Genomic DNA, 18065 nt, shown 5'->3' on the forward strand with positions numbered 1-18065 from the left:
GAAATTTAATTCTATATAACTTTAGTTATGTAGTATGTATCGATATGACCACTAATAATATAAATATTTGAGATTTGAATTTTAGGCCTTCCCCTAAACTACCATTTCACTCAGCGTGAATAAAATAATTTATAGCCTAGATTGTAGCGGCTTACCCCCCCGACTCTACATACCGATTTTTATTAAATTCTCTTCAGCCGTTTTCTAGTGATGCATGTACATACATACATACAGACAGACAGAAATTACGGAAAAGTAAAAACTGCATTTTCTTGTTACTGTGGACGTGATCGATACAGAAATACCATTCTTTTCAAATTCTGAGCAATGTACAGACAAAACTCTTATTTTATATATATAGATGAAGCCATTTCATCCCTGTCTTCCCACTATACCCGTTTAACCATTTGAGGTCTAATTTAATCTTTATGACAATGGAATTTATTTACTATCCTTTCCATTACCTCGAGCATTATTTCACTGACATCATTATCGTCTTCCCCATGAGTTAGGTTGCTTGCGACATTAACAGTAAGATTACTTTATATGTTGTGAAGACTTTCAAAATATTCCTTCCGCCTGTCCAGTGATTTCCTGGGATCTACTACACTGGTCAATATAAAAAACTGCTAGTGATAAAATGACACTTTTCGAGACCAATATTTCATGTAGATTATGGATATACCTTCCGTTTCTTCATACCATGTACAGATTTTAAATTACACATACAATTGGAGATAAATATGATCAATGCAACAACACTTATTTCACACACAAAATAAAGAAATATGCATATGATAAATTATGACAATTATAATAATGAGAACGGAAAACAGGAAAATAGATTCACTAATAAGTTAGTTGATTGATTGATGTTTGTTGTTTAAAGGGACTTAACATCAAGGTCATCGGCCCCTAATGGTACGAAATGAGATGAAATATTAAAAGTCCAAAATCCTCCACTGACCAGAATTCAAAGCGAGAGGACGAAGAATGAATGCATGGATTGATATGAAGTTAAAACGATCAGTGGATCCGACCCACAGTGCCTCACGTGCACAGAAGCTGGCACAAAACAATAGTAGTACGGACCAAGGGACTGCTTCTATAGCACGATGCTGAATCGATTAGAATATGCTCGTTCTCGAAACGGGTCCAAAATCCAGGTCGCCCTCGTAATGGTATTTATCGCTACAAAAGTAGAACCATGGTATTTTCCATGTTGCGGTACTAATCAAGAGTAACGTAGACTCGCGGTATTCCATACATTATGGTACGACTCACAGGTAATGAAATTCGTACATGTATTACAGACCTAATGTGTTTCGCACAGTGCGGCGCCCTTGACAGGCAACGCAAACCTATGGTGTTCTTCATAGAGTGGGTACTAATCATAGGCAAGCCAGAACCTGAGTTCCTTCATCCCATGGTGTCACTCATATAGTGCTACTAATCACAGGTACTGTAAAAGCCGTTGTGCCCACGTTTGCTACTAATCACAAACCTATTTGGTACACAACATAGTGGTACTGCGCACAAGTAAAGGCGACCCATGGTGTTCCCTGCGTGGTGGTACTAATCATAAATAGTTTCATGGTTCTAATTTGATCATCCCTTGGTCACCCCTTTTAGTCGCCTCTTACGACAGGCAGAGGATACCGTGGGTGTATTCTTTGTCTGCATCCTCCACCCACAGGGGATACTAATAAGTTAAAAGAAAGTATAAAAAGGTTCAACCTTTCAATACTATTAAAATAAGAAATGTAAGTTTACATCCTTATTTCATTACATTTCTTATTTTAATAGTATTGAAAGGTTGAACCATTTTATACTTTATTTTAGGTTATTAGTGAACTCACTTCAATACAGAACAATATGAAATTCTTATCTCTCAATTAAGGAAAATAGATTAGTGAACAGAACTGGAGGCTAAAAGTGCTTAGAAGATGATTGTCTTTTATGCTGTTTCTGAGTAATCATGACATAACATTCAACAGTAATCTGACATCATGGATATGTTCCAGAAGCTCTGGTAGGGTTTCTGCATCAGTGGATTAGCTTTACCTAGATATATAAAACTTTGTAGATTTATTTCATACCTCCTGGATATTTTGGATTTTATTTAGACAAGTAAAAGCTGCCAAATATGGCTGATACCACAAGATTTAATACTGCCAGTTCTATGGTTAAATTATAAAGAATGTTACTGCGACCAACAGACGAGAGGAGAAACGATCTGGTGCATTCCTTGACTGACAAATGTGTTCTTGTACTATGTGTGAGTTACTGCTGTTTAATAAACGAACTGTGGATATTGCCTGTAAAAGACGAGGACAATCCTGTGCGAGTCGAACGAGGAAACTTGTGCATACGCGTGGAGCATTATCTCTGTCTTCATCATACACCCCACTTCCTCTTCCCCGAAACACGGCAGCAGGTTGTGCTCTGGAATAGCGCATCCGGAAGTAACAAAGTAACCTCATTTTCTCAAAGAAAAACATTTTCTCTGCCAATCTGATTGCACCATCATTCTAAACATAACACGAAGAGCATCCCTGATCATTGTTTTTTTTTTTTTTTTATATAGTTCTGATACACTCTGTATATTATCTATTTTATTTTACATTTTGGGAGCCTCCGTGGCTCAGGTGGCAGCCATGTGAGATTTGTGCTGGACAAAGCTGAGGCGGGACAGGTTTCTCCAGGTACTCCGGTTTTCCCTGTCATTTTTCATTCCAGCAACACTCTGCAATATCATTTCATTTCATTAATCATTGCCCCAGAGAAGTGCGACAGGCCTCGGCACCGGCACAATTCCCATCCTCGCCGCTAGAAGGGGGCTTCATTCATTCCATTCCTGACGCAGTCAAATGACTGGAAACAGGCTGTGGATTTTCATTTCATTTTCATTTTACATTTTATGGCCTACACTGGACTACTCTAGTCAATTATACAAAGGATTTCTTGATTTCCTATCAGCCCAGTATTTTTTTAATTCTGAGTGATGCTGCCTTCCTTTGTTCTGTTGAAAATACCCTCCCATTAGACCTCTTATTGATTTTGGTTTGTAGCCTGGTGTGTGTGTCTTGAAGTATCTTAATTTTTTCTGTTTTGTTTTTGAGATCATCTATTGTTATTTCTAGTTCTTTAATATCCTCCTTAATTTCCATGATCCATTTAATCTTGATCTTGCTATTCCATAATTTTTCAATTATTCTTCTGCTAATTCTGGTGTCAGGTGTTCTGATAAGATGTCCAAAGAATGACACACTCTTTTTCCTAATCGTGCTCAGTACTGGTTCAATTTCCTTATAAACTGTTTTATTTGATGCTATTCTTTATTGTCCATTAACTTGATACAGTTCGTTTATGCATGTTCTAATTATTATTCTTTCTGCCTTACGTATTTTGTCTGTTTCAGCTGTATTAGTAGTTTTAAAAATGGTTTCACTAGCATAAGTTATTTCTGTTTTATAATGTCTTAATTTTAAGTTTTTTTATTATATGTAATCTTGGTAATATAATTTGCTTTGTTTAATTTATTTATTCTGTTATGGCAAGCTGGTTTCTCATTAAGATTATAAGTTATGATTTCTCCAAAATACTTAAATTTATCAACAGTTTTGATTTACAACTATGGTTGTTAACCATAGAGATTGTTGTGTGTTTGGTCTGCGAGCTATTTTATTTCGCTTAAGTCCGCTGGCAAGCTGGTGAGGACCCCACTATCCACCACCATAGTAGGTTCGTGGACACTCTGTATACATTATTTCATGAAAGTAAAAATGAAAAAGGAGTAGCTTCAAGGTGCTGCCGTGCAGGTGAACTGGGGAAATATTGCTTTGTTCCTGAGTGGCAGGGATAGAAGGTGCAGTGAGCATGGTTAGCAGTAAAATAACAGAATGAATGAATGTTTAGTTTACAAGTGGAGTTCTTGTTGAGTGAATGTTATTAGTGGTGCATATCTACACTTGTTGTCAAACGAAGTGTGTCAATTATCAGGATGGTGATGTATAGTATTGGAAAATGGAGATATTTCTCGTCGAGACATTTCTCGTAAAGAAGAAATCCTACAACAGAACCGTTTGCAAATGTATACGTCGTTTCCATGGCACTCCAATGTTTTCAAGACAATACCCAAGTTATTCCGGAAATGGTAAGAAACAGTCTATTTTAAACAAAAAGAGAGAACCAGAGGAGAAGCTTGCACATATTCAAGCAAGAATGGATATCAACTCAAGAAAAGTAATATGCCTAGTTACAGCAGGACAACGGCACTGCCCATACTGCTCATCGGTCAATGTGTGCTTTAGAACAGGTGTTGAATGCGTGAATAATTAGTTGTGGATTTGGCTCGCTCGTTCCCCTGATTTAAATCTCCTTCTTCCTAGCATTTTCCCACTGGTGCAGGGTCAGCTGTTTTAATCTTGGCACGATCTTGGGCATCATCTGGTCTTAAGATCAGGGTCTTCATATCAGCGTTTACTGTGTCGTGCCAGCGCTGCTTTGGACGTCCACATGGACGTTGCCCATTAATTTTAAAGGAGTGAGTAAATTGGCAACTGTTTCAGGTGCAGCACAGAGGACGTAACCATACCATTGGAGACGTTTTACCCAATCCTTCTCGGTGATGGGTGCAATGCCCATTTGTTGGTGAATGGTGTCATTTTTTGACATGATCCAGGAGTGTGATGCTCATCAACCAACGGAGCCTATGCATTTCCATGGTGTGTAATTGGCACTCCATAGCTTTGTCAGCTGGTCAACATTCAACGCCGTATAAATCAACAGGATGTACTATTATGCGGTATATTTTTGACTTCAGATGTAGTGACATCCCTCTGTCCCAGAGTACGCCTGTGACTTCCCTCCATCTCATCCATGTTGCCTTTATTCTACTTTGCACTTCATCACCTTTTCCACCATCATTCTATAGGCGAGATCCTAGATACCTGAAGCTTACTCCTCTCACATACAGTATTTAAAATGTGAAGCTGAATTTAAATGAAATACAATATTAAAATATTCATGAAATAAACTGCTCAATCATCGGACTATGTACTCACACTTACTATTTACCCGATTACTTACACATACAATTGTTGATGGGCGTTAGCTACAAATAGATGTAGCGATAATAGAATGAGAATCCTGAATATCTCTAGGGTATGAGGTAATACCCTTACTTAGACAGCATAACATATCGGTTCTGGGAAAAGGAGATTGGTGTTTGGTTTCCCCATTAAAATGTGAGGTTATCTAATCTACTATAGAAATGAAACAATCAATTATATTTGGTAATGAACAAAATATATTCTTTAAAAATTGACTTTAACGAGTGAGACTTGCTGCGATAATTCAAAAGATAATATAAAACTCTGACATTATAACTGAAGGAAACTGTAGGCATAAAATTTGAAATCTTCTTGACTGGACATTTAAAAGTTATACAAGAAATTTATCCCTCACTGTTCACTTGACTGTACCTGGAACACTTTGAGTGTTATTACGACATATTCCTTTGATTCACAATTAAGTATTTATTTATTTTCCACCTAGTCGATACAATGATTGCTTAAGGCAATTTTTAATGGTCAAAAGTGGTACATGTTTCGTATATTATCAACATCTTCAGCCACATAACATTGTTTAGATGAAAAATATATAAAATTGACAAAGTAATGCTTTAGAGGAAGTGTCCTTAAAATTAACATAAGATTGACAAGATTAAAACAAACAAATAACTCAAGAGAAAATATATAAATTATTTCTACAATAGAAAGCAGTCGTCAAGGAAACACTTGTACAATATTCCATAGAGAAATTGTCCTAATAAATATTCTTTTCTTAATAATTCATGAAAAAAGATCAATTTATAAATTAAAAATTATACAATTTATAAGTAATTATCGAAATGAAGAAATCCTGATATCACAGTGCGGCTCTTATTATTAATGTAGATGAAAATATAACTAATTCCTGGTTGTCAAATCTTATTAAGCCTGCTTTCCTTTGGAACAGTAACTCCTGTCATTCTTTCACAGTTTTGCGCCGGGTGTAATATTGATGATGCGTTCTTCCTTGCTCTTGCACCTGAGGAGGCGGAGGAGCAGGGGATATAGGTGTGTCAAGAACTTCTTTGCTGTCACCTATAGCTTCAGCTGAGGAGGAATAAGTTGTAGGGCTATCTGTAGGTGGAGAAATTCCAATTCTTTTTTCTTGATCCTTCTCAAGCATTTTCAAATATACTAGAATTTGATAATATAATGGATTCTTATATTCTACAGCCTCATTAAGGTTATCATTTTTCTTTACAAGTTGGTCTAGATGAATGTACAGGTCTTCATATGTGTTCATTAAGCTGCCCTTTTTTAACTTTTTTATGATGGTCAGGTCTTGTTCTATGTTGGTAAATTTATGACCTGTGGCAGTCATGTGTGATCCCATTGCTGAGAATCTTCTATGTTTTTCAGCATTCACATGTTCCAAATATCTAACTTTAAAATTGCGGCCAGATTGTCCTATGTATGTATTCTTACATTCAAAGCATGCGAGTTTATATATACCGGAATCAAAAAATTTATCTTTTTCCGAGAGATTTATTGTATCATGGTTGAAAATACTATGTTTCATGTTGTTATTGGTGGAAAATGCAATTTTGAAATTTTTTCTCTTAAATAAATTTGTTATTACATGAATGTTTGGATTATTATATGTGAACTTGATATATTTTTCAGTTTTACTAGGTTCGACTGCTAATTTAGATTGTTGCTTCTCCGAAAATTTATTAATTATTTTATCAATCATGTTATTGTTGACACCATTCAAGAGGGCTTGTTGTCGGATAAACAACAGTTCTTTATTCCTTTCAGATTTGGATAAAGGAATACTAAACGCTCTGTTAACGTAACTATAATATGCTGATCTTTTCTGTGCCTCAGGGTGTAACGAGTTGTTCTTGATAGTGGTCAGTGTGAAAGTGGATTTTCTGTGTATTTTGAAAGAAAATCCTTTTTCTTCTCTTGTTGTGACTATGTCCAGAAAATTCAGTGATTTTTCAACTTCTTCTTCTAAAGTGAATTTTATATTGGAATCCAAATTATTCAATATATTTAAAACTTTATTGCTATCGGTGAGTCTGTTATCTATTATAGCGTAAACATCGTCCACATAACGTGTCCAAAAATCCAAACCCTCTATTTGATTAATAATTTTCGTGTGTTCCAAATAGTCTAAGTATATATTAGCCAATATTCCTGATGCTGCGGCTCCCATTGAGAGTCCTTTTTGTCGGTAAATTTTATTATTAAACGTAAAATAATTTTGATTTAACACGAATTTTAAAGCATTAATAAAATCTTCAATTTCTGGTATGCTTACTAATTTGTTCTTCGTTAAATTCTTCTTAATGATTCTGATAGTGTCTTCTATTGGAATGTTTGTATACATGTTGGTTATGTCAAACGAACATGTCGTGTGAGATGATCCAAGTTTAAAATCTTTAACTAGATTGCAAAAATCCACTGAGTTTTTGATAGGTGTTTTACAATGAAATACGTATTTACTTGATAAGAAATTATGTATAAATCTAGAAGTTTTATAAATGGGGCTATTTTTGAAATTTATGATAGGTCTAATCGGTTCTCTCTGTTTATGTAATTTCGGTAGTGCTCTCGCAGTCGGGAGTCTAGGGTTCATATTTATTAATGTTTGCACATCATGTTCATTAAACAAGAAAGACGTGCTTTTTAATAGTTTTTTAAGATCCCTCTGAATACGTGTACTAAACGAATTGTTATTAAAAAATGTTTCTGTTTTTTCAATATAAACATTTCTATCTAGGGCTACAACTGTTCCTCCTTTATCTGCTTTTGTGATAATTAAGTTATTTAGTTTGATTTTTTGTTTCAAGTTATTAACCGACTTGTTGGCGCCTCGAAGTGATTGTAAACCTTTTACTAAAATAGGAATTTTCTTCTTAGCTTCATACCTTATGTCATTCTGTAAGTCTACAGGTAGATTCTGTATTGCTGTTTCTGTTTCAGCTAATGTGGTGATTAACTCATAACTTTTGTTTGAACTTGGCCAATTGAAATTAGGGCCTTGACTTAAAATAGAGGTTTCTTCTTCATTAAATTCTATCTCAGACAAGTTTTTAATTGGAGGTGGATAAACACTATCATCAAACGTAACATTAGGAACTAACCTTCTTTCTTCTCTATTAGATGCTAAATTTTTCAACTTAAATAATTTATTATCCAAAATTTCTTGTTTCATTTTAAGTGTGTTCTCCATTTTTTCATTGATATGTTTCTGGAAAGAATCCCATTCCAGAGGAAGCAAGTTCGGTGGTGCTGAGAGGTGCGCGAAGTACATTTTCTCATTAAGAAGTTTCTTTCTTTTATACATAAATTGAATTTCTCTTTTTAACCATATTTTATTGACCTTCATTTGAGTAAACTTATGATGATTAGAATATATAGTTTTTCTTTGGGCACTTTTTAGAAAACTGGGAGTCAAATTATTTTTAAGGCATTCCTTCAAAAACACTATATCTTTTGTCACTTTAGCTATTTTCATCTTTAAGTTGAGGTAGGTGTTAGCTTCTTTGCTTGCCTGGTTGGCATTAGGATTACATAAAATCAGCTTCATGGTCCGTATCGCACTTCAATAGATTCACAATTAAGTATTTATTTATTTTCCACCTAGTCGATACAATGATTGCTTAAGGCAATTTTTAATGGTCAAAAGTGGTACATGTTTCGTATATTATCAACATCTTCAGCCACATAACATAATATAACACAACATTTTCCACCAATAACAACATGAAACATAGTATTTTCAACCATGATACAATAAATCTCTCGGAAAAAGATAAATTTTTTGATTCCGGTATATATAAACTCGCATGCTTTGAATGTAAGAATACATACATAGGACAATCTGGCCGCAATTTTAAAGTTAGATATTTGGAACATGTGAATGCTGAAAAACATAGAAGATTCTCAGCAATGGGATCACACATGACTGCCACAGGTCATAAATTTACCAACATAGAACAAGACCTGACCATCATAAAAAAGTTAAAAAAGGGCAGCTTAATGAACACATATGAAGACCTGTACATTCATCTAGACCAACTTGTAAAGAAAAATGATAACCTTAATGAGGCTGTAGAATATAAGAATCCATTACATTATCAAATTCTAATATATTTGAAAATGCTTGAGAAGGATCAAGAAAAAAGAATTGGAATTTCTCCACCTACAGATAGCCCTACAACTTATTCCTCCTCAGTTGAAGCTATAGGTGACAGCAAAGAAGTTCTTGACACACCTATACCCCCCGCTCCTCCACCTCCTCAGGTGCAAGAGCAAGGAAGAACGCATCATCAATATTACACCCGGCGCAAAACTGTGAAAGAATGACAGGAGTTACTGTTCCAAAGGAAATCAGGCTTAATAAGATTTGACAACTAGGAATTAGTTATATTTTCATCTACATTAATAATAAGAGCCGCACTGTGATATCAGGATTTCTTCATTTCGATAATTATAAATTGTATAATTTTTAATTTATAAATTGATCTTTTTTCATGAATTATTAAGAAAAGAATATTTATTAGGACAATTTCTCTATGGGATATTGTACAAGTGTTTCCTTGATGACTGCTTTCTATTGTAGAAATAATTTATATATTTTCTCTTGAGTTATTTGTTTGTTTTAATCTTGTCAATCTTATGTTAATTTTAAGGACACTTCCTCTAAAGCATTACTTTGTCAATTTTATATATTTTTCATCTAAACAATGTTATGTGGCTGAAGATGTTGATAATATATGAAACATGTACCACTTTTAACCATTAAAAATTGCCTTAAGCAATCATTGTATCGACTAGGTGGAAAATAAATAAATACTTAATTGTGAATCTATTGAAGTGCGATACGGACCATGAAGCTGATTTTATGTAATATTCCTTTGAGTTGGTATCACCTATAGGTATCTCAAGCCTACTTTGGTGAGGTATCCTTTTAGTTTCACAGACGAGATATATCATGGCTTGAAATTATATTCACACTTCACAATCAAATTTACAAGTAATTCACTGATAACTGTTACTCTGGATTACGACGACTCAATATTCGGCTAAGTCCGTTGACAGAGAAATATAACAAGATTTTTGCAGAGTATTGAAGAGTTCTACTCTATAACTTTGGCGTATCGTAGCACTGACAACCACCAGCAGTCAACCGTACAGGTTCGACTGATTTGTGCCCAATTCTCGCGTTTCTTTTATACTGAAGTCGTGGAGACTGGAGCTGTTTCATTCCTCTCAATAACTTTCTATATCCGTGGTGGATTTTAATGAAACTTAGTAGTATTGGAGGTATTAAAATGAGGTGTATGGTGATGTTACTCTCATATTCAAGGTTACAAGGATAATGTCAAGATATAGGAGGAGACTACGGGACAGTCTGGTGCAAAAAAAATTGGACAGGGATTAATAAAAATGATCATGGCATTGTATAAGGAATATTGTAGTTGCGTGCAAACACAAGTTGGCAGGACAAGTTGGTTCAAAATAACTGGTGGGCTGAGACAGGGAAGTGTTCTATCACCAATCCTGTTTACAATAGTAATGGATGACATCATGAGAACAGCAAAAGCAGCATATGGAAGAAGAGAAATGAACATGATTTTATTTGCAGATGATATTGTGATTTGGGGAGAAGACGACAGGAAGGTTCAAGAACAGTTGAATGTGGTGAATGGGAAGATCGAGGAATGTGGATTGAAAATAAGTGTAGAAAAGAGTAAAACTCTTGTTATGACTAGAGGGGAGAAAGAAGGGAAAGGTTAGATTAGACTTGCAGACAAGCCCCTGGAAGTAGTGGAAACGTTTAAATACCTGGGGAGTGAATTAATGGAGAATGCTCGACTGGATGCTGAGATTAGTAAACGGATTCAAGCTGGAAGTTGTTTCTATCATAATGTAAGAAATATGTTATGGGACAAAGATGTGCCAACGGAAGCAAAGGATACTATGTACAAGATGTATTACATACCCATAACAATTTACGGAGCAGAAACTTGGACAATGACAAAGAAGGATGAGAGTCGAATACAGGCAGCCGAAATGAAGTTCTTGAGGAGTACGATACAGAAGAGTAGAAAAGACAAAATAAGGAATGAGAAAATCCGGGAAGAAATTGGAGTGGAAAAAATTAATGATAGAATAGAGAAGAGCCGACTAAGATGGTTTGGGCACAAAGCGAATGAGCGACGAAAGAATGCCAAAAAGTTGATGGAAATGCAAATCCAAGAAAGGAGAGGCCGTGGACGACCATGATTGAGATGGAAGGATACCATCCAACGCAGCATTATAGAAAGAAACCTGGACTGGGACACAGTGTTGGAGGAGTGGTGGAAAGTATAGATAAGTGGTGGAAAGACCGAAGAAAGTGGAGAGGAACCATACTTGCCCCTACCCGGCTACAGCTGGATAAAGGGAAATGATGATGATGATGATGATGATGATGATGAACAATGACATTTACAATAAGTTACAAAAGTTGAAAACTAGAAAAGCGGCTGGAATTGATCAGATTTCTGGGAATATACTAAAGACAATGGCTTGGGATATAGTACCATATCTGAAGTACTTATTTGATTATTGTTTGGTCGGAGGAGCTATACCAGATGAATGGAGAGTTGCTATAGTAGCCCCTGTGTATAAAGGAAAGGGCGATAGACATAAAGCTGAAAATTACAGGCCAGTAAGTTTGTATGTAAGCTTTGGAAGGCATTCTTTCTGATTATATTAGACATGTTTGTGAAATTAATAACTGGTTCGATAGAAGGCAATTCGGTTTTAGGAAAGGTTATTCCACTGAAGCTCAACTTGTAGGATTCCAGCAAGATATAGCAGATATCTTGGATTCTGGAGGTCAAATGGACTGTATTGTGATTGGCCTGTCTAAAGCATTTGATAGGGTGGATCATGGGAGACTACTGGCAAAAATGAGTGCAATTGGACTAGACAAAAGAGTGACTGAATGGGTTGCTATATTTCTAGAAAATAGATCTCAGAGAATTAGAGTAGGTGAAGCTTTATCTGACCCTGTAATAATTCAGAGGGGAATTCCTCAAGGCAGTATTATCGGACCTTTATGTTTTCTTATACATATAGATGATATGTGTAAAGAAGTGGAATCAGAGATAAGGCTGTTTGCAGATGATGTTATTCTGTACAAAGTAATAAATAGGTTACAAGATTGTGAGCAACTGAAAAATGACCTCGAAAATGTTGTGAGATGGACAGAAGGCAATGGTATGATGATAAACGGGGATAAAAGTCAGGTTGTGAGTTTCACAAATAGGAAAAGTCCTCTCAGTATTAATGACTGCGTTGATGGGGTGAAAGTTCCTTTTGCGGATCATTGTATGTATCTAGGTGTTAATATAAGGAAAAATCTTCATTGGGGTAATCACATAAATATGATTGTAAATAAAGGGTACAGATCTCTGCACATGGTTATGAGGGTGTTTAGGGATTGTAGTAAGGATGTAAAGGAGAGTGCATATAAGTCTCTGGTAAGATCCCAACTAGAGTATGGTTCCAGTGTATGGGACCCTCACCAGGATTACCTGATTCAAGAACTGGAAAAAATCCAAAGAAAAGCAGCCTGATTTGTTCTGGGTGATTTCCGACAAAAGAGTAGCGTTACAAAAATGTTGCAAAGTTTGGGTTGGGAAGAATTGAGAGAAAGAAGAAGAGCTGCTCGACTAAGTGGTATGTATGTCTCAGTTACAAGTAACTATTCTCATTTGGTTCCGTATTGAAGTTAACGTATGTCTCAAGTATTATTACAATATTATAAGTCCACCTGTTCAGTAAGTAGTATGTTCCGAGATGTCTGCGGAGAGATGGCGTGGAATGACATTAGTAGACGAATAAGTTTGAATGGCGTTTATAAAAGTAGGAAAGATCACAATATGAAGATAAAGTTGGAATTCAAGAGGACAAACTGGGGCAAATATTTATTTATAGGAAGGGGAGTTAGGGATTGGAATAACTTACCAAGGGAGACGTTCAATAAATTTCCAATTTCTTTGAAATAATTTAGGAAAAGGCTAGGAAAGCAACAGATAGGGAATCTGCCACCTGGGCGACTGCCCTATATGCAGATCAGTATTGATTGATTGATTGATTCATATCATAATTAATATACAAGTAATTAAGGGTAGAATGTATGGAAAATTGTATGAATGATGTAACTTAGCCTAACTACATCACTCACCACATGTCACTGTAGCCGGTTGCTAGCTTGCCGCATGGCATGTATTTTAAAGTTTGCTGGTACAATACTTTTCGCAAGGTCACTGTTAAGTAAAGTCGACAGTTGTTATCAGTGTTCCAGGTTAAAATTATTCATATACTATAGCAATTAACTAATGATATTTCAATACATTGAATGCATAATAATGGAACTACAATTTAAAATTTTAACTCTGGACATATTCCGTTAGCTGAGGTGTTAAAAAGAGAATGTCCTTTGGGTCTCTTGCATAAGCATATATAGAACACTCCTTAGTGATGTGCTAAACAGTCTGTCAATGTATTGTCTCACTCAGTAAACAACTTTAAGCTACAGCAGAAATTTCAAGTTTAAGAACTTCATATTGAATCCGTATTGAACCGAGAATAATGGGAACAAAATAGTGGGGTCCATATATTCAATACAACACAATGTTATAAAATTAATTATTATATTTTATTAATAATGAGACCAGTTTTGATGCGTAAACTTGAAAACAGACAATAACAACTTAAGGTTACAAAAACAATGCGTAATAAATATTTACACTAATTGGATAATTGGTAGAAATTTACATGATTAAGAACATGAGCCTGGAACAATAACTTATAACACTAGCTTATTCTTAAGTTAAACATTACGTTGATGAGAAGGGATGAAATTGTGTGTTAATGCACTTTTTTAAAAATTTGGGGTAAGATTTAATTTTATACATTGTTTAATAAACTTAATGTCTTTGCCTATATTTCCAGTTTTTATCCTTAAACCCAAATATTGATGGGCTGTAACTTTTGCCTGGTTGGCTGCTTCATTCAAGTTTAAGAACTTCATATTAAATCCGTATTGAATTGAGAATAATGGGAACAAAATAGTTGGGTCCACCTATTCAATACAACACAATGTTATAAAATGAATTATAACATTTTATTAATAATGAGACCAGTTTTGATTTGTGTATGCATCATCTTCAGCCATAAACTTGAAAACGGACAATAACAACTTAAGGTTACAAAAACAATGCATAATAAATATGTACACTTATCTTATGGATAATTGGTAGAAATTAGAATTTCTTTTAGGTGTCCTAATTTGTTTCCCAGAGTTTTTTTGCTTGTTATCTAAGATGTTGACAAGTTTTTCATTGGTGAACTGTCGAATGGATCTCCATTCTAATGGGGATGTTGCTTGGGACGTACTTAAGAGTACCTTGTCAAGTTGTAAGTTTAGTTTTCTATATAGCAACTTTATTTCATTTTCTAGCCATATCTTATTTACCTTGTTTTGGGTTTCAAAAAATGTTGGACCTGATTTGTTATTTCTTTGGGCAGACCTCAGAAACTTAGGTATTAAATTGCATTTTAAACATTCTTTCAGAACAAATCAGCAGTTTAAAATAGACATGAACTTCATTCGAATCAAAACCCTCTCGCTCTCTGTACCCGCTCCAATTTACTGTACCGTACACGTCCTGCGTTCATCTCATGCTCTTCAAGCTATTTTCTGGTACAGTATTAAAGTATTACAAAATACTGTAAACAGAAAATTTCTAATATCATACACAGTATAAGAACATAAACCAATAAGGAATCATTACTGTCCATTGTCATCATTCATGAAGAACCAATACATCATCATCAACATCATCATCATCCATTTCCCTCCTGCCAGGGTGGGATGTTTATGGCATCTTTCTGTCTTCCTCTATATGACCACCACTGTTCCTCCTTAACTGTGTTCCGATCCAGGTTTCTTCTAGTTATACTATTCTTGATGATTGTTTTCAACGACCTTGGTCTGGGTCTCCCTTTCACCATCCCTCCTTCTATCTGGGTTTCCACCAACCACTCCAGTATTGTCTTTCATCCTCTTAACCTGTCCAAACTATCTAACTTCATCCCTCTCCATTCACTTGAAAAGTTTAGAAGTACTCAAACTTGGTCGCTTATTCAGATTCATGGTCGCCAATGGCAACCGCAAATTTCACACCATGCTGTATGCAAAACTTAAAGGAAAAATATTTATGTGACTGATAACATTGAAAACAAGTTTTTATGACATTCATAATATGGAGAAAGACTACTGGTGGTAATGCAAAAGTATTATATAATGATAGCTCTTAAGTTATAATGAACTTCTTTCTAAGAACTATTCTATGTCCTACCACTTGCCAAAATAAACTAATATTTGAAAAAACAGAGCATGTGTTCTATTACCTGGGTTATGCTGAAATGCTCTTTCGAAATTCTCCTTTGCATCCACATTATTTTGGTTTCTGAGATGCATGAGGCCTTTCATTAGATACATTCTAGCTGCAAGAGCATCCATTAAGTGTGATTTGCATGTAGATGCTAGTTGTGCTCCTTTTGTGGAATAATTAAAGAAGTAATTCACAACAGTCTTCTTACATCTGATAAAAAGGAAAAGAAAATAGACATGAGATTGAACCATTTTGCTTGCAATTATACAATAGTAATAAACGAAGTATTACAAGATATTAGAATCATTCTATATTGATGGTTTTCACTTTGCAAAGGAAAATTTAATGTGTCATCCTATTCAATACATAACAACTCCATCATTAAATGGAGTAATAAAAGTCAAACGTTTCGACCCGTTTGAGCCACCTTCAGTGAAGAAAGGGGGTTAAAGTTATTTACATAATAGTAGCTAAAAATGTGTTAAAAACGTAATGAAGGAACAAATGAAAAACAAAAGAGACATGACAGAAATCCATGAATGTTCTCTTTGGTATTCACTCTCCTGGCATTCTCATCACGTGTCCAAGCCATTTTAGCTTCGCTATAACAATCTCTTCTTGAAGTTTACACACTCCCACGCTTCTCCTTATTTCCTCATTTCATATTCTATCTTGTCTTGTCTTTCCCTGTATGCTCCTCAAGAACCTCATTTTAGCTGCTTATATCTTACTTTGGTTCCGCTTAGTCAACGTCCAGGCTGTTGAAGCATAGGTCAGTATAGGTTTATAATAAGACGAGTATAAAACCTTCTTGCACTTCATTGGCACATCTTTGTTCCATACAATGTCACTATTGTGACAAAAATTTTAAAACCCTTTCTCAACGATCATGCAAAAAACATCAGCAATGAACTGGATATCCCCAGGAATTTTGTGAGAAAACTTATAAGCCACAAGCATTTGAAAACTTGATCATCTGCAGTCATATTTTATGAGGTAAGCTGTAATCACAAAACTTCTAAAATTATTTTTAGTGATATTAGAAAAAGTAAATTGTGTACTTATTCATAAAATATTCTTTGCACGTAACCTGCAAGACAGGTCATACAAGTGCTGCCTAGCAGGTAATAGCAGAACTCGAACGGTCCACGTTTGAACTAGCTCTTGTCACGGCTGCTAGTATAACATGGGCAATGAGTAAATCACAGCAACTAGTATTTTAACACACTGATGGCGGGCCCTGAATGGAGGCTGCTGCCCCGTGTAGACCAGATAGTTCAAGCCTCCAGGAAAGAAATTACACTGCTGAACTTAAACTACTGTAACTCAAGATGTATTCAAGATATCGACCTGAAACTTGGAACATGTACTCGCTAGGTTTCTTTGTAGTCTGTACATTATGATACTTTTCAAACCAATACCGTTTGTGGAATATTTTTGTTAAGTACATGAAGGTTTAAAGGAAGAAAGATGAAGCGATAATTTATATTCAATGACTACACCGTTTGGAACTCATAATCTCGCCTACAATTTTATCAATAATCAAGGAAATACAAGGTTCGTAAAAGCAAGAATTCTCGTAGCCCGTCACCTACTGTCAGTTGAGAAACTACGAGAATTCTCGGGGCTCATCACCCATATGGCACATCAGATAATGAATCTGCATATAAATATTGAAATACTTTGTTGTCACATAGGGCACGTTGCCATGGGTACACCATCTTTTATAATGATTCTTGGCGCATAAGAACACCCGTCTATATACGAAGTTTCCATGATCACAAAGATCTTACAATTTTAAAATACATTGACACTAAAATCTGTGATCCCTCTACACCATGACATGACTGAAAGTAGTTAAAATTATAGCCAACAGATAGCAAAACAAACTACGAACAATGCCCATGTGTAAAAACAGGGATCCCGGGGGCCCACCAACAACCGCTGGCCTCAGTACTACTGAGCCCTTATTGAAGTGCTCATTTAATTAATCAGTCATTTATTCGAATGTACAGAGAATATTTCATTTTATTAAGTGCTAATGCTGGCAGGAAAACATCTACATTCAGCAGCCCATGTCGCAATTTCTGCAGGGAGCTTGGAGCTCGGATTTGTTTGCTCACCAGCTAAGTTTGGAAGGTGGAATTTTGACATGACGCACACAAAGCCGAACAAGGGGACAATAGAATTCCAACGGACAACATTTCGGATGCCCGGGCGAGAGGCTAGGGTCGCTTATAAGAAATGTTTGAAGTAAGCGTCAGGTACACGATGCATCGAGCCAATAAAACGATAGAGCCACCATCGATATGGCTAGACATTGGTCTAGGGAAAAGATGGCCCCAATCGAGGATACGACGGCGTCTTCGAGGACGAGTTAATAAAAATGATGACCGCATCAGTTAGTTACCCTATTATTCAGCGAGATTCTGTGCAGGTAACATCGTAAGAAGAAGTTTTTATTTACGCGAGTGATCGTGTGGGGACTCGTAAGATTTTGTTGGAAGATGCTCAGTCTACATTTGATATATTCAAGTTTTCTAAT

General features: G+C 35.6%; 1 protein-coding gene across 2 annotated transcripts in view; it reads right to left on the bottom strand.

The window, feature by feature from the left end:
• LOC136858733 (uncharacterized) overlaps nucleotides 1-18065 on the bottom strand; it is a 184637-nt gene that overhangs the window by 68723 nt on the left and 97849 nt on the right. For both annotated transcript variants that reach the window (XM_067138482.2, XM_067138483.2), the window contains one exon: nucleotides 15537-15730. In XM_067138482.2, the coding sequence (XP_066994583.2) occupies nucleotides 15537-15730 (194 nt within the window). The remainder of the gene's footprint in view (nucleotides 1-15536; nucleotides 15731-18065) is intronic.

Source organism: Anabrus simplex, chromosome 1 (genome assembly GCF_040414725.1).
Source record: "Anabrus simplex isolate iqAnaSimp1 chromosome 1, ASM4041472v1, whole genome shotgun sequence".
NCBI classification, from domain to species: domain Eukaryota; kingdom Metazoa; phylum Arthropoda; class Insecta; order Orthoptera; family Tettigoniidae; genus Anabrus; species Anabrus simplex.